The sequence below is a fragment of the Neolamprologus multifasciatus genome, chromosome 12, assembly GCF_963576455.1.
Source record: "Neolamprologus multifasciatus chromosome 12, fNeoMul1.2, whole genome shotgun sequence".
NCBI classification, from domain to species: Eukaryota; Metazoa; Chordata; class Actinopteri; order Cichliformes; family Cichlidae; genus Neolamprologus; species Neolamprologus multifasciatus.
In genome coordinates this window covers 23,013,257-23,036,922 of record NC_140450.1, presented here as the reverse complement: position 1 = coordinate 23,036,922, position 23,666 = coordinate 23,013,257, and the positions used below count along the sequence as shown (strand labels likewise).

General features: G+C 39.0%; 1 protein-coding gene across 1 annotated transcript in view; it reads left to right on the top strand.

The window, feature by feature from the left end:
* The window catches only part of trpm3 (transient receptor potential cation channel, subfamily M, member 3), a 148,448-nt gene that overhangs the window by 105,580 nt on the left and 19,202 nt on the right, over positions 1-23,666 (top strand). Inside the window, 8 exon segments of the mRNA XM_085181427.1 lie at positions 9,355-9,427; positions 14,313-14,413; positions 14,715-14,849; positions 14,936-14,986; positions 19,580-19,615; positions 19,780-19,920; positions 21,863-21,892; positions 23,263-23,555. Coding sequence (XP_085037553.1) covers positions 9,355-9,427; positions 14,313-14,413; positions 14,715-14,849; positions 14,936-14,986; positions 19,580-19,615; positions 19,780-19,920; positions 21,863-21,892; positions 23,263-23,555 — 860 coding nt within the window.

Genomic DNA, 23,666 nt, shown 5'->3' with positions numbered 1-23,666 from the left:
TAAGCCAAAACGCACAAATAAACCAGAATGTTTTGTTAATAAATTGCATTTTTGAAATGTGTTCAAAAGACTGGATCATAAATGAGGAGGTCAGTAAAGCAAGGCAGCTGGTATAGTGTAGTGTTGTGTTAGTTGTAGTTATATGTTTATGCTCTGTCTAATGTTTTCTGTTTTTATTTTTTTAGTTATATCCAGTAAAAAACATTTTTAAAAAATCTAACATTTCATTCCTCAACATTTATTTCTAAAGCTATTTAAATCTTACTGAAGATGGACAGCTGAGAGTTATTGTTCAAGTAATTTCACTTCAGTTTTGTATTGAAATCAAATATTATACAGTACAGGGCAAAAGGCTTGAGCCACTGCTTATGTCTTTTTTCTTTTCCAGGAAAATGGGAAAATGGTGCAATGATTTATTGAAACGTGCAAATTGTACGGTATGCAATATAAAATTCTAATGAGATGGAAAATCGATATTTGGTATGAACACCTTTATGCTTTAACACAGTGTATAATGTTATAAAATTGTATGTTATAGAGAGAAAGCCATCAATTTCCTGTAAGTAAGCACTTGGTGAAACATGACAAGGCAAACATAAATATCCCTATTTACAGTAATTTTATGGTGAATTATTTTAAGCTAACCTTCTACCCACTCGCATATATGCAATTGTGGCAAGGCTTGCAGTTTTGCAGGTTTGATAAGACATGCTGCGAGTAAAAGTGTACCACAATGTTACACCCAATCTACATGCACTCCTGCACAACCTTACACTCACTTTACAGCATAACACTGCAATATATTCACTCTGATACAAAAACACCCAGCAGCAGTACTAAGTCATTTGCTACTTGGTTGCTTTTGCCCCACTTTGGTTTAAACATAGTTCATTAGATGTTTTGTAAGGAAGGGAGTGTTTGCCAGATCAGTGATTTTTGGGACTGCTGGCTGATCGTGGCATTTTGCCTTTTAATTTGTAATCAGTATCATGCACACACACACACACTTTTCTTTACTTAAGTAAAATGCTTGAGCTTGAATCCAACACATATTTTGTGATTCAGTCAGTGTAATAATTACATTAAGTCAAAATCTATAGATACAGTACATGCACACACATAGTATACATGTAACATTTTTGCAGGCAGCTCAGCTTTGGTCATGGCTGTGCAGCGTGTAAGTGGATTGATTACACCCTCAATGGGGTTCCAGTGGCTTACTGATGCTCAAATTAATAGATCCTCTGAACATAGTATACAAAAGCAGAACAATGATAATCGAACGCAGCCTCTCCCTGAACTCACAAAACTGTTATAAAAAGGGCATCTTTGCAGTGCTGTCATTTCACCAGGTGCTAACCAGATAATTAAAGCTTGAAACCAATCTAATAAACCAATCTAATAAAAGAATGAAAGAAAATAAGAGCGCACGAATAATTCATTTTATTTTCATTTAATTTCACAGAACTTTATTAATCCTGAAAGACATTCATGCTCAGCTGCTCCCACACACAATAAAACAATCCCTCAATAAAAAAAAATCATAAAGTGAATATAAAAATAACTGAAAATGTGAATTAAAGGATTTTAAGGTAAAAAAAAAAAAATATATATATATATAACCAGAAATAATTAATAATAATAATTTTAATAATTCTAAAAATAGATATAAATAAAATAAAATAAGTGAATTGAATGAAGTAAGTAATTTCTATAAACCACACTAAAAAGCCAGCATAAAGAGGTACTTGTGTTTTTTAAAGACTTCCAGCTGCTCTCAGATCCTCTGGCACACTGGCTTGGGGCAAAAAAAATATGCTAAAAGCTGTCTCGCTGAAGGTTTTTCTTCTGCACTTTGGAACAACTGAAGGACTTGTGCCAGGGGACATTGAGAGTCATACTGCTTCAGACTAAGTATACGAGCCATAAATACTGAAGCAATTCCACAAATGTCTTTAAACCAAGTTAAAGAATTTTAAAATAATAGAGAAACTGACAGGCAACCAAAGTAAGGTCTTAAAGTGTTCTGTCTTTAAACACTTGACTGCAGAGTTTCTGAATCACCTGCAGTCAAGTTATGACAGCATTTGGGTTTAGCAGAACATTTCAGTCCTGTTTGATATACACACATCCATAAGTTTCTCTGTGGCACTTAGATAGACAATATTTATGAGCTAATAAAAGGAAGATTAGGAAAGAGACCCTACACAAGATCTAAGTTATAGATTTTTGTTTCCTGCTTGTTGGCTTGGGGCAAGTCCAGGAGAATTCAAATTTTTTGACTTGTTTCACTCTCTGAACTTAAGAACCTATAAATAGACATTTATTTTGGTTCACTTTTATCCAACTTGAGCTTTAATGAGTTTGATGATATCTGGACAAAAATATATAAAACACAATATGAAATGCAACCAATTGGTCGTGATCAGATGCAGGGGTAATAAACCTTCTGTGTAAACCTGTGTGTGTAACTGATGCATCTTTAAGCTTAATGGAAGAAAAAACTAAACAGAAAGACATAATCATCTTTGGCTTGTAATCTTAACAGTGCAATTCAACATTTATTAAGGACATGAAGGTTTGATTAAAAAAAGTCGGCTTTTGTATTTCCCAGCCATTTCTGCATCTCTCATAAAAGTGTAGTTTTTGTAGCCCATCTGCCATACTGAGAGTATCAAAGGTGTTTTTTTTGAAAGGAGAGAAATGGATATGGTTATCTCTCTGCTGTCTATTACCTTTCTGTTTCTCTTACTGTGATGATTTTACCACCCTCCTAACTTGCCAAACTAATAGGCATCACATGAGCTTCCCCTCCACTCGCGCTCACAGCATGTCTCTGCAGAATGCATTTCAGGCTGCATTTTTCAGCTGCTTTCTTCACGAGTATATGACAGAACAGATGCTTCCCTATTTCTGCCCAGCTGCCTATAAAGACATCGTAGTAGTTCACGTTTTACTTGCTGTAACCACTAACCCAAAGTGTATTTTTAGCTCTCCGGGCTTTTCTTCACCATGTGTTTTACAAATACGGTACAATTATTGTGTTGTGTGTTTTGAGCTCTGCCAAACACAACCGATCTGCAGCTCAGTAATATGCCTCCAGCTATACATCCAGCTTTTCCACTAACCTGCTGCTTATGTGATGCTTTGAGTATAGACTAAAAACTCCTAACTTTATTGTACCTTTAATAATGAGTTTTGACACCTCAGTATATATCAATAAAAAGGTGTTTCGACAACCATTAGAAGGGTCCAGGTTTTTCCAAGAGCAGCTACATAAGAAGAAACCACCCCCACTAACTTCTGATGATGCACACCCGGGTATTTGTTCTGTAAGCAGGCTTGAAATGTGATAGAAACCGTTCACTTTTCTAAGGAAATATTTGAAACTCAAATTTTCTTTTCTAGCCATATGCAAACTGCCCAAAAACCACTCACTTGATAAAGATAGAAAGATAGAAAGCTGTGGTACATCTCTCTTTAAAGATCGGTCTGTATGTGAACTCTGCAAAACCACAAACTATTACAATTACTATTTACCAAGTGCACTAAGTATAATATAATGTGGTATTACGGTGATTATTCAGCACCCATAGAATTAGGTAGTATCCAACACCCACGGGAGTAGTCAGATCACACAACAAGCTTGTCGTCATATCCGAAGCAGTAGCGAGTTAATCCTGAGTCTTTGCACTGGTCTGAAAGGAGCAAGTGTGGAAGAGAAAGACAAAGAAAAATTGTGAGTCTATATGGCTCTCTGCCAGAAGGCCTTTGCTTTGATTTTTGACTCTGTGGCAGAGACACCCAAGTAGAAAAGATCTAGACCGCAGGTGACTGGCTGTGTGTGTGTGTGTAGTGAAGAGGTCTAGTGAAGAGAAACAGGAAGACCAAAGAAAGGCTGTGTCTTATTTTGTTTTACCTTATTTTCAGCATGTTGGTTTATTTATGTGGACAGTTTGTGCTTCAGTCATTTTCTTGTTGGCTCTCCTTTGTTTATTGCACTTAATGTTTTTTATACAGTATGAAGAGGACCTAAAGTACACACTTTTTCAAGACATTTTTGCCACGCTGGAATGAAGACAAGGTAGTTTAGGGGTAAAGTTAATCGGTGACTAATATGCACCTTTTGAGTTAGATGTAAATTGCTCTCACATGAAATTTATTGCATACACTCACCAGCCACTTCCTTTAGTTGCGTCTTGTTTGTACTGGGTTGGATACCCTTTTGCTTTCAGACCTGTTTTAAATCTTCATGACATAGATTCAACAATCTGCTGGGAGGACTCCTCAGCGTGGACTCAACTCGACAGTGGACTTTCTGGTCCTCGTTGAGATGATGGCATCTCACTGTTGCTGCAGATGTGAGATATGTAGAAGCCATTTGAATGCAGTGAACTCATTATCATGTTCATGAGACCAGTTTAAAGTTTTTTGGGCCTTATAACATGGCACCTCATAATGCTAGAAGTAGCCATCAGAAAGGTACAGTTTGGCCATAAAGGGATGCATGTGGTCAGCAACAACACTTCCCCATACCCTCAGGCCACCAGCATCTGTGTGATCTATACAAGGCAGGATGGATCCCTGGTTTCATGTTTCCTGTTTCCATTTCCTGTTCTTAACTGACAGGAGTGGCACTTGTGTGGTCTTCTTCTACTGTGGGCCCTTCTTCACTTGTGCATTCCGATTCTGCATACCTTGGTTGTTGCAAGTGATCTTTGAGTGATCCTTGACTTCCTATCAGGTCAAAGCAGTCTGGCCATTATCTCTGACCTCTGATCAACATGGCAGTTTTGCTCAGAGAACATCTGCTCACTGGATATTTTCTCTTTCTCACACCCTTGTCTGTAAACCCTAGAGATGGAGGTGTGGGAAAATCCCAGTAGATCAGCAGTTTCTGAAACACTCAGGCCAGCCTATCTTGCACTAACCATGTTCAAAGTCACTTAAATCATCATTCTTGCCATTCCAAACCTGAGTTTGAACTTCAGCAGGTTATTATGACCATATCTATATGTCTACATGCATTAAACTGCTGGCATTGGCTGATTAGCTGTTAGCATTAATGAGCAGTTGAACAGGTGTAGCTAATGAAGTTTGCTGGTGAGTGCATAATAAGTGCATTGACAGACGTCAAGCCATATCTCACTTTTTAACGTGTCTTGGTGAAAAACAAGAGTTAGGTAGGTGGGGGATCCTTAATATATATCACTGCTGCGTAGTTGCATGAAAGGATTCACCTCAGACTTCCCAAATTTATCTTTATTGTAACTCACACTGCTGTTAGTGCTTTACAACCCACAGGCTTTTTAAAATGTCATTATTCTGGACAGAATAACTTGACAGAATTAATCTCTGCCTTTGAAATAAAATGAGGGTCAGGTCTGTCTGCTGGGTTTTCTGGGGGACTTATTTCCTATAAGACTTAGAGACATTTGGGATTGGTCAACATCTGTCCAGCATTTCAGATGAATTAGGAAGCCTTTCAGGCTCCCTGTCCTACTGCATGTAGCACTCTGCAGTAATAGTAGAGCTGGTAAACTCTGAGAGAAACTGTAGCATAACCATAAATAACTGCAAAATGGCTCTCACTCTGTGCTGGGATAAAACAAGGGCACTTAAATAAGGGAAATACATAAAATGCTTTGATTTCTTATTAATGCATTTTTTTTCTCTTGTTGATCTTGGTTGATGATAAATATCTCACACCTGTGACGTTAGTAATATGAACACATGACAGGACATAGTGCTGAGCCAGCCATAGAGTGGTGTTTCTTGCTTTCATGGCACCAACCAGAAGAGATTTAAGGCTGAAGCACAAAAAAGAGTTTATATTAAACTGCCAACTATTATTGCTGTTCTGTATCATTAATCTTTTTATCATCAGTGTCATTATTTCCTTATGTATTATATTAAATTCTCTATCAGATGAACATTAAAACCACCTGCCTTATGAAGTCTAGGTGAACCAACAGTGCTTTGGACAGCACATCCCACAGTAACATCCACATGAATGACAGAACCCTGGGATTCCCAGCAGATCATTGCATTGTAACGGGATGATAGGTGTAGACACTGACTGTGTCAGTTGGGTTAATGTTGTGTGATTGGTGTGATTACTGCACCCCCCACCCCAGCCCACTTGGCTGTCAGAGTATGTCCAAGCTTTGTATAAATAAAAGTAAAACCATCTCTGTTTCTTTAATTCGGATTAAGTATTGAGGAGGAACCACCAGCCCACAGTGTTCCTCCACAGTCCTGACAAGAGATACTAAGAAAGAGTAGGAGGAAAATGAGAGCAAACGAGTGACTTAAATAGACCATGAGAGAGAGGGAGAGGGCAAGTGGGAGGGAACATGGTAGGGACAGATGGAGGGAAAGAGGAGGAGATGTAGGGAGGGATGAGACAGGGGGAAAATGGTTTGGCTATATAGCAAATGGGAAATGAGGTACGCAGAGAGTTTGAGGCACAAACAGAGGGAGACAATTCCTTGGTTCATTATCAGCAGGGCAGTTTATCAGTTTAAAATTTCATGAGTAGAGAAACTTATTTCCCTCGTTCCTCTGTTTCTCGCTGTACTGAAAGCTATTGGTTTATGGTTTCTCCCAGAAAGAAATATACATGTAAATAATTTATGCTTAAAATTCATCCAGATGAAACCATTAGCAGAGTTTTGTCAGACTTGAACTTTTACCATTGTTATTGCGTGAGCCGCAGAAGACGATTCAGAAACCCGTGATTGTGTGTTTGGCCAGTGTCAGCAGGATTTTGCCTGTTAAATGAAGATGAATGTTTTGCAATCATCTCGGCTCGCTGGAGTATGAAGAGCTGTTTTCTGATCCTCAGGGTATGCAGCATAGCACCTCTGAAGATGCAAGAATCCTGCCTGTTCCTCTTTAATTTCACATATCAATCTTCAATTTGCCAACACAACATCTTGCTCCTTCTGGCTTCCATTTGCTTCACGCACGCTTCCTCTTTCCTGCCGCCTTTTCTCTCAATCCCTGCCTCCACTTGTCTCCCTCTTCTTGTCATTAATGCGTCTTGTCTTAGTTTCTCTATTCTTGTCAAAAGACAGCTGGAAACCACAGCAGATGGGTGAATTTATGCCTTGAGTGGAAGAGCAAAAATATTGAAACTGTGTCTACCACTGTGCTAAAGTTGTTTGCTCCCAGTAAGTACTCAAGAGCGTCTTTCAGTGTATGAGGTGAGAAAAATGAAAAGCTGCCTGTTTACTTTCGCTCACATTTACTGATAACTCTCTGTGGGATTGCTGAGATTAAAGCAGCCTTGCATTGTCTCAGAGGATATGTAGCTCAGCTTCTGAGCAGCAGTTCCCCAGCCATAGCAGGTAGCTCATATGCGCGGGGTCACCTTGGGGATGTAATTGGAGAGAGTGACGAGGGATGAGGCAGTGGGCAAAGGATGAATGGGCAGCATGCCAGTGAGAGGCTGCTGTAAGATTAGTGATTGACAAAAAGATGCTGGGTGGAAGAGAGAACAGAAGCTATAATCATCGTTCATCTACCACATTATCTTTTATTGTAGTCCTGAAGGAATTTGACCAAGAGTTATGTGTGTGTGTGTCAGGGAGTGATTGTAGGGGAATTCTTCAGCCCACTAATGATAACTACAGGGTATAATGGACAAAAAGCCAGATTGGTTGAAATTAGACACGCACCCAAACACACCCTTAACAGCTGTAGATCTAGCTGCCCTCTCTGCCTTCAGATATTCTTTCCCTTTTGTCAGTACGAGCAGTTATTTCTGTAAATCATGTTGTCAGAAGGTCACACATTTCACATACGCCATTTGACTTTTTCGAGCCTCTACAAAGGAGCACAGATGAGACTAATCGGTCTCTTAAACACAAAGTCATGCACGCACACTTGGAAAGACTTTAACATGGGATCTACAGATGGCTCCCTTAATGTGTTGTCAGTGTCTATTAGAGTGCAGGCAATGAGTCTGGCATTGTGGCAAATGATGCTCAAGCCACTGGCCACACTATGAAAATGCACACAGGTGCACTGTAACTCCAGGAAGCTAATGAAATTACGCTCTGCACCAGCGACTCACTGGTATCAAGAAGATCTCAATCGATACCTTCACATCTCATTACACTTCTATCTCCGGAAAGACCCCATGATTAGATGGGCACATGACCACCACATGCACATGAGCATGCATGCACCTAAAAGCTACCCTTATTAGCAATTCGTTTTTGTTCAAATTAGCAAAGAGCCAATAAAAACAGATAATGTAAAATATCAATGTGGACTTGAATTACTTGTGTTCACTTAGCGTGGAAGCGGGAACGAGATATAGAGGGTTAAAGAGGAGGGTTAGCCTACAACATTGCAGCATTGCCCAAGGGATGCAGCGGCAACAGCAGCAGCAAAGACTGCGGATTCCTGGAGCCCCACGAAATGAAGGCATTTGGGGTGGGGGTGGGGGTGTAGATGGGAAAGAAGATGTGCTGCGGGGAGGGAGGTGGGAGGAGATGGATGGCTGGTTGTAAGGGATTAGAGGAATAGCTCATCAAGCATTCAGAACACGGATTCTCTCATGCTCCCACAAGGTGCCTTTCACACATGCACACATATGAGCACGTGTGCCCACACGCTAACGCCATTACGTGTGCGCTGTTGCTATTTCTGACTTTAAAAAAAAATCAAGAAAACCCACAGCATTTCTCAAATTACCCTCTCAGCTGACTTTAGCTCGCATCCATCGCAACATTTGTTCATTCTCACACATGATGTAAAATATGCAGCAAATAAAGATCTAAACTGGGCAGTGAGTAAAATATTCCCTTTAAGCCTAATCCGAAAAGTGTATGACACAGCGGGAAAAAAAGACCAGAATGAACTGTGTTAGGGGAGAAAACCTGCAGTTCTTATTCATTTGAACCTCCTCCCTTTTGTGTTTTTACTCGTTCTCCTCAGTTGCCTCCTCAGCAAATCCCTTCATTCCCTCTTTCCAGTGAACAGGCTGCTTGTGGAGTTTTCTCTATAAGAGCCAAGAGAGAGGGGGACTACCGTACAGTACATGAGAAGATTTCGTCAGCTCTCCCCTTTTCCTCCACCAAGCACCTCAGCAGAAGTGTTTTTAGTGAAGCAGTTTAATCCAGCAAATAAGAGCACACACGATGTAGCTATATTACTTTCTTTATATGCTATGAGCATACAGTAAGACATTTGCTCCAACAAGAATCAAATGACTCAAAACTAAAGCTGCTTTGCTTTCACAGGAAAAACCTCACCTCACTTCCAGACGCTCTCGCTTTTCTGTCTCCTTGACTTTCTTCTGTGTGTGTGTGTGTGTGTCATTGTCTGGTCATTGTCTCACAGATAACAGTTTTCCGGATGGGATCGGAGGGTCATCAAGACATTGACCTTGCCATTCTCACTGCGTTACTCAAAGGTGAGTATGTTGGTACGTGTGTGCGTTTGGTGTTTGTTGAAGCATGAGTCCACAGTGAGTGACTTCAATTTCACTCCTCAAATGTTGTTATTTGGCAGTTTCTTTACATGAAAGGAAGATGACTGTTTCAGAAAGCGTTCCTTCCTCATACACTGTTCCAGTTAGTTGCTCAAATCACACAGGTTTCTGTGGTTACACCTCGTAGCTCTGGAATAAAACACAGAGAAATCTGTGCGTATTCTTCCATTTAGTATTTTTTGATAAAAGCATAACATAAATGTCTCATCAACTAGTCAAATGGCAGCAACGCAATGCTTTTAGGTGTGTAGACAGAGTCAAGACGACCTGCTGAAGTTCAGCCTGAGCATCATAACAGGAAACAAAGGTTTAACATTTAAGTGACTTTGTGTCATGGTTGTTGGAAAAAGACGGGCTGGACTGAGTATTTCAGGTGAGCTGAATTTCTCTGGGTGAAAATTCCCTGTTGATCCCAGAGATCAGAGCAGAATGGACAGATTGCTTCAAGCTGATTGGAAGCCAACAATAAATCACATAATGATTATACAGCCAACGTATACAGAAGAACACTTTAAAACGTAAGACACATCAAATCTGGTAGCAGATGGTTTTCCAGAAGCAGAAGACCAGGTGCCACTCCTGTCAGCTCAGAACATCAACAGTTACCCCAGAATTGGTCTATAGATATGACAAACTTTGCCTGTTATGTTGAGTCTAGATTTCTGCCAAAACATTCTGATGGTCGAGTCAGAATTTGACGTAAACAGCATGAAAGCATTGAGCCTTCCTGCCTTTTATCAATGGATCAGTCTGCTGGTGCTGGCATAATAATGTGGGGGTATTTTCTTGGCTTGCTTGGTGCCCCTTAGTACCAGCTGAGCATGGTTTAAATGGCACAAGCCACCTAAGTATTGTTGCCGAAAATGCCCATCCCTGGGCATGACCGTGATGACCACATGCAGTATAAAGCATCTTCTGATGGCTGCTTTCAGCATGATGACACGTCACAAAGCTCAAATCGCCTCAAACTTTTTTCTTGAACAATGAGTTCAGTGTATCCAAATGGCCTCCACAGTCACCGGATCTAAATCCAATAGAGCATCTTTGGGATCTGGTGAAACGGAAGATTCACATCATGGATGTGCAGCCAGCAAATCTGTAGCAACTATGCTATCGTGTCAATATTGACCAAAATCTCTGAGGAGTATTTCCAGCACCTTGTTGAATATATGCAATAATGAATTAAGTCCATCCTGAAAGCAAAAGGTGGTCCAATCTAACGCTATCAAGGTGTAACTAACAAAGTGAGTGGTGAGTGTATATTTAGGTGTCTAATTGTTTAAGTAATTACTTAAACATAAGGGGGTTGCAGCTCTATTTTCCCAACAGTTACAGTATTAAAGCCATTACAGGCAGGCTTACAGTGAGCTCAGCTTTCTCATTTTGTATGCTAATTAAAAACCTGAAATAAAAATAACACCTGTAAAATCATCAATTAGCGCAAACACAGCTGCTCATTACCTCTGTGGCCAGAGACAAGTAATTCCAGGATGACACTGCCAGTCCCCGGTAAGTGCCCTGTCTTTTGTGGCATTTTCTTTGAAGAATATATTTGCATTTAAGTTGCACTTATGAAATACATTTTCATGAGGTAAAAAAGTTCTTTGTGAAAGCCATATATCATCTAAGCACAGCTCATGTTGTAAAATATCTTATATTTACACATGTACAGAACTTTATGTGGCATGGCCGTTCAAGGGCTGCGGTCATGGCCAAAAGATTTGGACCACCAGGAGTTTAAACTCTCTTTTAAAGGAGAAACACTGAGTACTCTGGGATTGCACGTCAGATCACCTTATAAAATATCTCATAAATTGCTCCTCAGAGACAAGCTAATAGTGATTTAAAGGCTCATATCCTTGTTGTTTCCTCCTCCATTTATCACACTGCAACACATTCTATTTAATCAGCATGACAACATGAGGACTGACACTGTGAAATATGCACAAAGAAACACCGAAGAACAAACCATTATGACCAGCCCTGCGTCATGTGCTGTTGGTCTTTGCTGTGACAGTAAAACACTTCACACCCACTGAGTTATGGACTACAAGACTTCTAAAGAGAAGTTTACATTTTTAGGGTATATCCCACAACAGCCCTTTCATGTTTAATGGTTTGTTCCTCTCCAAATCACTGTTTGTAAGTATTCATTAATACTGGCCATGAATAATTCACAAGTACTGCCATTTTTGAGATGCTCTGAACAGTTGTCTGGGCACAAAAATTTGGAACTTGGAAAAAAGATGCTCAGTCTTTTACAACTTCCCATTCTCCTAGATCCAATACATTGACTGTGAGTAACATAATGCTTTGGTTCATGAGCATACAGTTGTAAAAAGGCTCATATTCAAGCTGTTCTGTAACAAATTCCTATACATTTGTTAATAATGAAAAATTACCAGCATAAGCCACACACACACACACACACGAGTGGGAGAGAGAGGGGATCCATGGATCCATTTGCTCAATTGGTTGTTCAGCAGGTTGTATTGATTGTGGTTTCTGTTGCTTCTCCTATGCTCACAGGAGATTGCATGCATTTTCTCTTCCTGTCACACACTCACTCACAAACACACAGTAGAGACTAGAAGTACAGACATCATGCCTGCATGCCAAGGATCAGTGATTCCTGTGGGAGTGCTTAGAAATTCAACACATATGATTGGCTGTCTCAGGAATTGTTCCCTAGAGGAACATGCCAGTCCACAGACAAGGAAAAAGTGCAAAAGAGTAGCTTGCAGTGATGATGAATAATTTCTTTGGCCCATCCATTAATTGTCTTCATTCCAAACTCTTTTTCTCCCATTCTGTTACCTTTTCTATATATACATAAGGTAATTGTGTTTAATGAGATCTGCTATTCATGTCTATTCACATTGTTAGAGAAGCTTTTGTGAATAAGTGAAGGACGAATGTGAAATCAAAGAGCAAAAATGCAAAATAGCAAAAAGAACATAATAAAAAAGAAATTAGAAAAATTAAAAATGAGTTAGGGGCAAAAATGTCTTATGGTCAAAAGCACGGGGGCCATTTCAGATACAATTCTCATTCTGCAGCTGCATGAATGAGATGTGTTCAAGGCTTTTAGTGTAAAATGAAATCGGTCACATCCTGCCTGAGAGCTTTTTAAAACACTGGATTAGACTCCTTCGCCAAGGAACTAAGCCACTGCCTGAAGCTCAACAAAAAAAACCAAAACATCACAGTCAGGAATGCACAGAGTGGAGCGAACTGAGCAAGAATCGAAGAAAGAGAATTTAAGGGGTGAGCGCGAGCCTCTGTAAGAAAGATAGAAAGATTAAAAGAAGTGGAAGGAGACATCGCAGAGAGGAAACAACAACTACACACAGATGGTGCCAGTGTGGTGAGGTGGGAGTAATTGATGGCCTGCTGTCTGGGGTAGTCAATATCCTAAAGATTGGGTACATAAAGTCAGTTGACTTCAGTCCAACCCTGCAGGCAGAGAGAATGAAGTCACAGGCCTTTGATAAAGCAGGACCTCCTTTCCTTTTAATATATACATATATCCCCTAAAACTCCTATTAGTGGGCACTGCTTATTATCAGTGAGACTCGGTCAGAACTCACTCCATTAAGGTCTAGTGATGCAGCACAAGCCTTGAAGTCAGAGAGAGCAGGCTGTAAAGTGATGATATTGGGATTCTTAATAAAAATCACACCATCTTGTCAAACTGGGGATATTATTGTGCTTTAACTTACAGTTGATTTGTCAAAAGGCTAAAAAATCAATTTCTTCCTTTGTGTTTTTCTTGTTTTTCTCTGTTTGCACTACGCTAAAGTATTGTTGGGAACAGCAGGCTGTGATCTTGAATTACGTCTCATTAGTCAGCATTTGCTGAAATGTGTTGGTACAAACAGGTACAACGACAAAAAATAATATCTCTCATGGACTGACTGTCTAGTCACTTCAAATGCTGTAAGTGCTTTTTTAATGCAACCTTGAAAAACTGAGTTAATTCCAAAAGAGGACAGAAAACAAGAGGGGAGAGAAAAAGGAAATGGCAGGAGTCCATGAATACATTCGAACCACACTGCAATTTCATTATGATATTCATTTCAGTCACAGTCACCATTTAGAGAAAAATAGCTCAACAGATTTACACAAATCTTGTAAACAAGGTATTTTCTTCCACCCAGCATTACACTCAATTTAATCCACTCACCCTCTTTTGTTATTATTATTATTACTATCATTTTAATCTTGCATTTGCATACAGTGGAGTTCTTTTACTTTGTCTTCTAGTTATGTTACTGATATGTTTTCTGGAGGATCGAAGTGAAGGATCAGAGTACTGTAAATGTGTTTGGACACAGAAATCAAAGGAAAAATGTGTAGTCTACATTTTCTGCAGGGATGAGTTAGAGTGTTAAAGAAATGCTTATATCAATGAGTAAAGACGGGTTCTTCTGTTTCACAGACGACCAGCACAGCAAAGGCACAATACTATTCAAAAGAGCTTCAAGTAGACCAAACCTTCGTCTTGTCACAGTAACATTTTGCAGTTTAGCCAAGCACTTCAGCAAAATGATCCATGAGCGTTAACCTTGGCAGTCCCACTGCAGCACTTTACAAATATACAAATTCTGCAGAGTAATAAATCAACACAATGTCCATTTAGAATAATCATAAAAAATTATTTATTTTGGTTGACTCTGACATATTAATGTTGATATATTGATCAAAGATATAGATGTGGCAGTGAGGATATACTAGAATATATACTTATATTTTATAGCTGTGTTTCTCCTAAAGAAAAACTTGTATGTGTAACATTCCATACCAGGTGCTAATGCTTCAGCCCCAGATCAGCTGAGTTTGGCTTTGGCGTGGAACAGAGTGGACATCGCACGGAGTCAGATCTTCATCTACGGACAGCAGTGGCCTGTAAGAAGCAGATACAGTATAAACCAGAATATATGTGATATATACATACTGTGTTATTACTTATATTCACAGGATGTTTGAACCTGATTTATTTGCACTGACGCGATGAAACAGGCTGTTAAAAAAACTGTGTCTCAACTCTGAGTTTCACAGTAGTTGAATTTGAACTTAATGCTAATACTGCTCTAATAATTATAACAATAATAGCTCACGATGCTCAAAGTTGTTTACATGAGAAGAAATACTTGATGCAGTTCTTGTGTATAGGATGTGATATCACTGTATACTGTGTATGTCCTAGGTTGGTTCCCTGGAGCAGGCGATGCTGGATGCCTTAGTTCTGGACAGAGTTGACTTTGTCAAGCTACTGATTGAAAATGGAGTCAGCATGCACCGTTTCCTCACTCTTTCCAGGCTGGAGGAGCTCTATAACACGGTAATGACAAGCATAAAGTGGTGAAAACAGGCTTTAAAAAAAAAAAAAAAAAACTCATTCTGTTACTTTTTTCTTTCTTTCAACAGCGCCATGGACCATCAAACACGCTGTACCACCTTGTCAGAGATGTCAAAAAGGTATGACCATCACTGCCGTCCCAGTAGCTCTGTTGCTGTTCAGTATGGGAATGTGGTATATTAAAGAAGACAAGTTTGACTCCATAGAGTTGCAGTTGCTTTTTTTGTGGTGTGTGTTGTTATGCTGTTTGCATCACTCCGTATATATCTACATTTTGCACTAGTTGCTGTAAACTGCAAATAGATGCCGGCCGGCTTTTCTTTTTCAGCTGGAGTTGCGGGCTGCAGTGGCTGTGTAGTGCTGTGCACGACTCTCATCCCTCTCATGATTCCTCAGTTTACTCCTTTCTTTATCAAAGGCACACACCACCACGGTAAACAAACACTACATGTATTAAATATTGTTTTTTCCGCAGAACTCTGAGCAAAGTGAGACCACAATGGAAATGCTGCAAGGCTGAAGAGCTTAGTAGTCCCACAGTTTGTTTTAGTTTTAACTTGTATTTTAAATGGCCTGTAACTTGATTTCTTCAATAGTGATAGTTGAGACACAAGGTGATTCAGAGAGCTTACAGGGGGTGATAGAAAAACACATTTGTAACATTTAAATAAGGGATGTCAAACTCATTTTACATTGTGGGCCACTTGTCCCCACTTTGATCTTACGTGGGCCGGCCAGTGTGAAGAGGTGTAACTACACATTTAATCTGTGAGATATTTTAATATAGGAAAAAGACGTGTAATTTCAGCAGCACGTCTCAGTTTTTGTACATGATAAAGAAATGCTGCTTCAGTACATTAAAATACGTGTCTTTGGGCTTAAATTGTAAGGAAAAAATGTGTAAAATGACAGAAAAAGCTCTGGCATGCCATTGCCTACACAGGGTTTTTTTTTCTTTTCCTCTGAAACCAATGTAAAATCTGATTTTTTTTAAAAATGTTTACTATATATTAGATAGCAGAAAAAAGCTTAACACCCCCCCCCCCCAAAAAAAAAAAAACTTCTATGGTGCCTTGAAATTGCTCATGATAAAAGGTGACAGCATATATTTTACATTCAGCACATATTATAGTTTTGAGAGATGAATGAGAGGTCAACAACCATTACCATTAGCATGCAGACGTGCTCATTAATTATAGTGTTACTAATTGCAGTGACGCCACATGCGCCTCTGAAAGTGTCTGTAATCTACCCTCCTTTACTTCTTCTCCTATCTTTGCACAAACTTTGATCTCATGCTGGTGTAGAAAGCAGGAACACGCAGTGTAACTGCCATCTCACTGCACCATTTCACCAATGTGCAAAACATACACTGTAGTGCATGGCATAACGTTACCATCTCCTTTCTGCAGAGCTGTGTGTAATTGCAATAGTGTTGCTGAGTGTTTGTGTGTCACTGTTCTATCATGGTATGGTGCTAATTAGATTTAAATTTAGATCTTCATGTCATAGCTGCTTCCTTTCTTTCTCATTGGTCTTTGAAGACTGTTAGGCTTTACCGCTGGCATTTAATGGCTATTAATTAGATTTAAATTGCAGGTATTTTGCTAATATCAGCACTATGGGTGAATGCAGGCTGTATTCAAGTTCAGTCTGCAGATCAAGAAAAGGGATCGTCATAGAAATGGGTTTCTGTACCACACTTAGTAAATAATCAAATTTATAGCACAGTAAATGAACATTGTAGCTTTATGTACAGTTTGTGGCTTTAGTGTTGCTTTTCAAACAGGGATTGGGAAGACATCCTAATGTAGTAGCAGTGTGCTTTTTACCCTCAGTTTGCTTTGGTATTTACAAACTGAGAGCTCAGGAGAAAGCTAAGAAGGGTAAGAAATGTGGATCCAGCACACAGCACAGTATATATTTCACCAATGTCTTTACAATTATCATCAGAGAGGTTCACATAGTTTGGGCAAAAGGTACCTTTGTCAAAGCACCTGGTTTAAACTATAGTCATAAATGTTAGAGGCAAATTTTAAAAGTTTCAGTTAATCATTAGTAAGTCCGCTAGGCTAACTACACAAGAATATTAAGAACTGTTCTGTAAGAGCTCAGAGTGTATTCATAGAAGCTATTAGCTTGACCTTTAACACCAATTACAGGAGGGATCAACAGCTACTTGCTGGTAAATGTGTATATACTGCACATTCATTTATTAGTGTAAGAGAGTGGAGAACAATTATTATTGAAGTTATTTTCTTAAAGTACATGCCATGACTTTTCCAACATCATTTATCCCCTTTGAAAATTTGTCTTCAGGTAAAGGTGATAAAGTCAAACAAACAACATGCTAGTGCATCTCAAAAACTTATCATAGTGTGAAAAAATTCCCTTTTTGTTTTTATTTTCCTATTATGGCTTATAGCTTGCGAAAATACTAATTAAAATATTTAATTTCAAATTTGAGCAAATCACTATTCAAACAGTATAAATACAGTATAAATATTTGTGAGAGCAACCACAATCACAGAGACGCCTGCTGACTTGGCAGTTGTCCAGATAACTTTCCACAAGGAGGGTAAGCTTCAGAAAAGGCTGCCTGTTTGCAGAGTGCTGTAGCAAAGCACATTAATGAAGAGTTGCCTGGAAAGGAAAAATTAACAAAAACAGAAATGCGAAGACTGTCAAGAAAAGTCAGTTCAACAACTTGGGAAAGCTTCACAAGGACTGGACAGAGGCTGGTATCAGTGTATCAAGAGCACCATGCACAGATGTTTTTAGGAAAAGGTTTTCAACTGTTACATTTCTAATATCAACCCACTCCTGAACAAGAGACAATATTAGAAGTCTCTTACCTGGCCCAAGGAGAAAAACAGAACTGGACGGTTGCTCAGAAGTGCAAAGTTCTTTTTTTTTTTTAGATGAAAGTAAATTTTGTATTAGATTTAGAAATCAAGGTCAAGGAGTCTGAAGAGAGGCACAGAATCCAAGCTGTCTGAAGTCCAGTGTGAAGTTTCTGCAGTCTGTGATGATTTGGGATCATCTGCGGCTGTTGGTTGTCATTGGTGGATTGTGTTTTATCAAGTCCAAAGTCAACACAGCCATCTACCAGGAGATTTTAGAGCATTTTATGCTTCCATCTTCATGGAAATGCTTATTACTTTTCATTTTCCAGCAGCACTTAGCATCGGACTTGAAATAATTTACTTTACATTTACTTGAAAGTTTACCTGTTTGAATTAAATTACAATGAAAAAAACGTTTTTCACAATACTCTCATTTTTTGAGATGCACTAGCAGAGTCCAGTCCAGAGTCCTGTAAATACCTGCAAGTCTAACAAGGGACATAAAAAGGTTTGAATTAAATCATTCAACTGGGCAGCCTCAGTAAATTTAGGCAGTGAGCAGTCTCAGTTAGCCGCCTCCAAATATTTTCTCACATGAACTGTGACAGAAGAAGAATGGGGCTGAATTCTTCCACAGCAATGTAAAAGACTGATGAACTCATTTAGAAAACTATTACTTGAACTTAAGCGGTTCTACAAGGTTCAGAATCATGGGGTGCATTTAGTTTTTCACAGGTTTGTATACGTAAAAGATTTTTGGAGTAATGTTCTCTGGGCTCAGATTTGAATTGCATCAAAAACAAATTGTGGGTGAAATTTGAAACGGTGACTCCAAGAAAATGGAAAGATTTATGTCTTTAAATTTACAAATTCCCTTGAGCACACAGAGGTTAATCCTATTTAAGTCTTTTGTGTTGGATTTTTTGTACTTACTTTTACCACAGAAGAATATCAAGTAATTGTTAGCTATTAAATGTTAGAAAAGATAAAGAAACTACATTTTAGGATCAAATGCTTTCTCATTTACAAGTGCTAAAAAAGTCAAGAGTTTCTAGTGGATATACTTATTTTTATCCATGAAACAGTGATGAGTAGCACACAGTGGATTTCTAGGATACCACATCTGATTGAAGAACAGTCACGACAGGTAACTGGTGTCTCAAAGGAGCAGTGGCTGCCAGGGTAATTGCTGCAGGGTTGATGTTGAGGGCATGAGGAGGAGTAGCGAGTGTCGACATGGTTATAGTCCACATGTGAAGGTGCTTCTGTTTCAATAGTGAGTCTCACCTTCCATGTTAATAGCTGTCCGTCTATCTTTCCACTCTCTTCCAGGCTAATGAGTCATTTATACTTTCCTTCTCCTCTCTTCTCCTCGAGACTGCATTGAACCTCACTGTGAAGATCTCATTATATGCCTAAATGCAAATTATGACAAATCATTCACTTTTTTTTACATGCTTTGTAATTGTCCTCAGAAATTACACTCTCTAATTCACGCTGCACCTGAGATTTAATTCTCTCCTCATTTTCAGCTCCTTCATTGAATATAAAAGACTTGCACTTTGGGGCTTTATCGTGTCACATTGTAGAAAGAGTAATAGGATCCCTGAAACTGATCCTTTTTTTAAAAAAAAAAATTTTTTTCATTTTTTTGCTTACAGTATTGATAAAACTGTTTCACGTTTCTACATGGAAAACAAGACCCATGTAAATATCAAGAGCCAAACAGAACAACAGTCTGGTTGAGACAACAATTTATTAAAGAGACTGGAAGAGAGATCTTGCCCGAGAGTTTCTGTGTATCTCATTTCTCCTGCTCTTGCTTATCATGCCGTTTATTCACTGACATTATGTGTTCTTTCCAAGCAAGAGTATCCAGGGTTCAGTTGGATCTACTTCAAGGTGAATCAGATAATCAAGTTTTCTTTCATAGCCAAAAACAGTTTGATATGGATTTTGTGCAGTGAGTGTATATGGCTGTGTGATTTTGTTTTGTACTCTTGTTTCCCTTCCTGTGTTAATCAGTCGGTGTGGGTCGTTGCCTGTTAACCCTGTTTGGTTTTTAGGGAAACCTGCCCCCGGACTACCGGATCAGCCTCATTGACATTGGACTGGTCATTGAATACCTCATGGGCGGGGCATATCGGTGTAACTACACCAGGAAGAGGTTCCGAACTCTATACCATAACCTATTCGGACCCAAGAGGGTGAGTGAATGAGTCTCACCTGAATTATCCTCTTAGTGTTTAATCAGTTTCAGATCTACTGTCATTAATCCAAGGAGCAGCACCAGCTAAATGAGCCTCATTATCAAACGTGTCCTCACAAGGATAAGTGGATAATAATATATTTCTTATACTAACATATTTATCAGAGAGTCTAAAGGTCAGCTGCGCTTTGCGGATGGTAATTAATTAACTTTTGGATGCAAGTTTTGATGATTTTGACCTGACAAATGGCAGAAAAGTGGGACGTCAGTGAGACATGACTGTTTTTGGACAAAAAGATGGGAGCGGTTTTTAGTAATTTTGTTTTTTATCAATAATAATTCCAGAAAAATATTAGTCTGAAAGTACAGCAGAAAAATAGGTAAGAATAAAAATGACTGAGTGAGTCCAACATTTATGCTGCACTTTTTGAATTTATCACAAAACCCAGAGTTACAACATGAAAAAAATAAACAAAAATCCCCCTACGGTCACAGCAGAGGGACGCTTCTCCCTGAGCCTGGTTCTGCTGGAGCCTTCTTTCTGTTAAAAGGGAGTTTTTCCTTCCCAGTGTCACCAAGCAGTGGCCTGTGATTTGGTGCTATCTAAATATATCTAAGTGCATAATTACTCAGTTCCTCTATTGAATATAAAAGACTTACACTTTGGGGCTTTATCATGTCACATTGTAGAAAGAGTAATAGGATCCCTGAAACTGTGATCCTGTGTAATTGCCTGAAATTAGAAAAAGGCACCAATATGTTTAAGGGATTGATTTTGGGTTTCAACTGAGAAGAATTTAGTTAATATGCACATACTTACACAAAATTAGCTTTTATTTGTGTGTTAAGGTGCTGTTGATCAGCACAGGTTAAATATATGAGCATTGCTTCCCCTGTTATTCATTTACACATCAAGTAAAGTAGGAACACAGCATGCCCTATCATAAGCCTAATGCAACAAATCATCTTTGTGTAGCAGTTGCTCTTCATTATGCGCCGTCATCATCATCAAACTGCACACAGTTCATTACAACCCCTCCAGCAAGTTATCTTGGTGATTAGTACACACCACCAAAGTGACAAAGTGATCTCTGAAATCGTGCTTTGTTTGATGGTTGTGTTTTATACTGCTGCACATGTTGCACATTATATACATTTTACATTCTGTTTTCTCATTCTGCCTCGAAAACCTGCACACTTGTGAGGAAAATGTAAACATGCATAACTGTATAAAACACAATACTTAATGATGCACTTTGGTATTTGCACATTCAGTCGTGCGATTGCGAGCGTTGTGTGCAAGTGTGTATGGGAACCTTTGTGCATCTGTTTATCTTACTGTACAAGACTGCATGGTAGCCACAAAGCAGCTGGAAAGGCACAGATAACGTTTGAGGTAAGAAACAGGAGAGACAGAGCAAGGAGGCAAAATGAGAGACAAAGAAAAACAGAGTCACCCCCACTTTAACTGGGATTTTCTAGATCAAGTGAATGCACAGCCACATAGTTGTGTGCATGCACACATAAACACATGTTAAGGAAGAACAAAGTCTTGAAATAGATGTAGATATCAGAATCCCCACAAGAGATTTGGGTTATTTTTACCAACTCAGATGATGGCTCATGAATACATAATTCATACATGCCCTGCTTTAATGCAGATACACAGTACTGTACCAGATCTACAAATATAAATTCATTTAATACATGCAAGCAGAAAAGGATTGGATATTATTGCCATATATGCAGTCACTCAAATGAGCACTAAGTGCTATCCCTAAGTATCGGTTCCATTTTGAAGCATGCAAATAAAAGTCAGTGATTTACTCTGTTTAAAGGATCTTCTTGGCCTGTAAGTCTTGTGCTTAAAAAGTGAAGTGTCCTATAAAATACATTCAACAAGGTCTCGCTGTGTGTTAATGTTTCTTTTTCATTTCTAGCCCAAGGCTCTGAAACTGCTGGGGATGGAGGTGAGTCTTGATCCAATCATGGTGGTTATTTAGTCATTCCTTCACTGTTCCTAACCCTTATCTCTCATGCCTCCTCACTTAACTGATCTACAGTTTACTCATCTAAATAAGTGTGCTCATGTGTGCCGTGTGCCTCTCAGTCGATGAAGGGAAGCTCTAGATGTATATTTAATCTATTTTGCTGGTTAATTTTATACATTTCTGAGTCAGCTGAGTGCTTTTCACGCAAACAGACAATAAAACAAAACAAAGTCATTTTGGTTTACAGCTTTTTCTCAGATTTATGGACTTTTTAAAAAGCTGGAGACTCATGCTCCAGACAGTTTAAATGCATATATATCTTGCAGTACATTTCAAAGCAGTCCTGCTGTATTCAGCTGAATAAGCTATGCATGACCTGATCAGATTTATGTGGTGTGTGGTGTAATTTCTTAAAGCTTCACAAAGCACTGTTCCTCAGAGGTATTTATACGCATGGAACAAACATTCCTTTGTTTTTCTGTATGTTGTGAATTTATCCCCCATGTGTCAGTGTATGTTCTCTGTTGTTTTTTGCCACGCCATTACCTTTCTATCTTCACAAAGCCTATTTATCATCTAGCCAGTATGTATGTCAGAAATACTGCTGTTAAAGGATGACAGCTGTGATCCCTGAAGGGTTTCTTTTGTAATAGTTGCAATTGTTTCAAGTATTGCAATAATTTCATTTCTGAATATCACTGAAATTTGCTAGCTTATACCAGGTATTTGTCACTATCTGTAACTGCTGAATATTTTACTGCTCTGCAATCTTTTATGTCCTGCTGATCTCTTGCACTGAAAGTTATTTTTCAAATGGATTTAGCGGTTTTCAACAGTCTAAATGTGAAATTATGTCATTTAATTACTGACTGGCAGCAGCTATGTCTCCAGAGACAGAGAGCCAACTTGGTGAAAAGCCAATAAATTTACCTCTTGTAAGGTTTTTTGCTATTAATTGAACTGAAACTATATTATACAGAAGTTAAATTATGTTTAAAATCTTGTGGAGATGTACATGAGCCCATACCCGCTCTGCGTTATCTAGATTGCTTAGTATTTAGCACATTGTGCTCTAGCTTGTCTCTTCAAAATATGACTTTCCAAGCATTTATAGAAAATCAGTTTAGGCGTCTAGATGCAGTCGAACCAAAGTGTTCTTCAGAGGTTTACATCATGTAAAACTTTCAAATTTCTTGGGTGACACTTGTGATCAGTATTTATAATCCAAACCACATATATGCATAATGTTTTCCTTCTATACAGAAAAGATCTGAAAAATCCCTGAGAAATACTTTTATACAGATGCTTCTGTTTTCCCTTCAATTTCACATGTTATTGACCCCCACTAGGATGACATGCCAATCCGAAGAGGTCGTCAGAAGACGACACGTAAACGAGAAGAAGAGGTGGACATCGATTTGGACGACCCAGAAATCAACCATTTCCCTTTCCCCTTCCACGAGCTGATGGTGTGGGCTGTGCTCATGAAACGTCAGAAGATGGCGCTGTTCTTTTGGCAGCATGGTGAAGAGGCCATGGCCAAGGCCTTGGTGGCATGTAAGCTTTGTAAGGCCATGGCACACGAAGCATCTGAGAACGACATGGTGGATGACATCTCCCAGGAACTAAACCACAACTCTCGGTGGGTGACATGATATATTTTCACGTTATCCCAATCTCTGTCCGTCTGGCTCACTCTTTATCTTTCCCTCCCTCTGCCAGCTTATGTGGTTTAAACAGGATATTCAAGTAA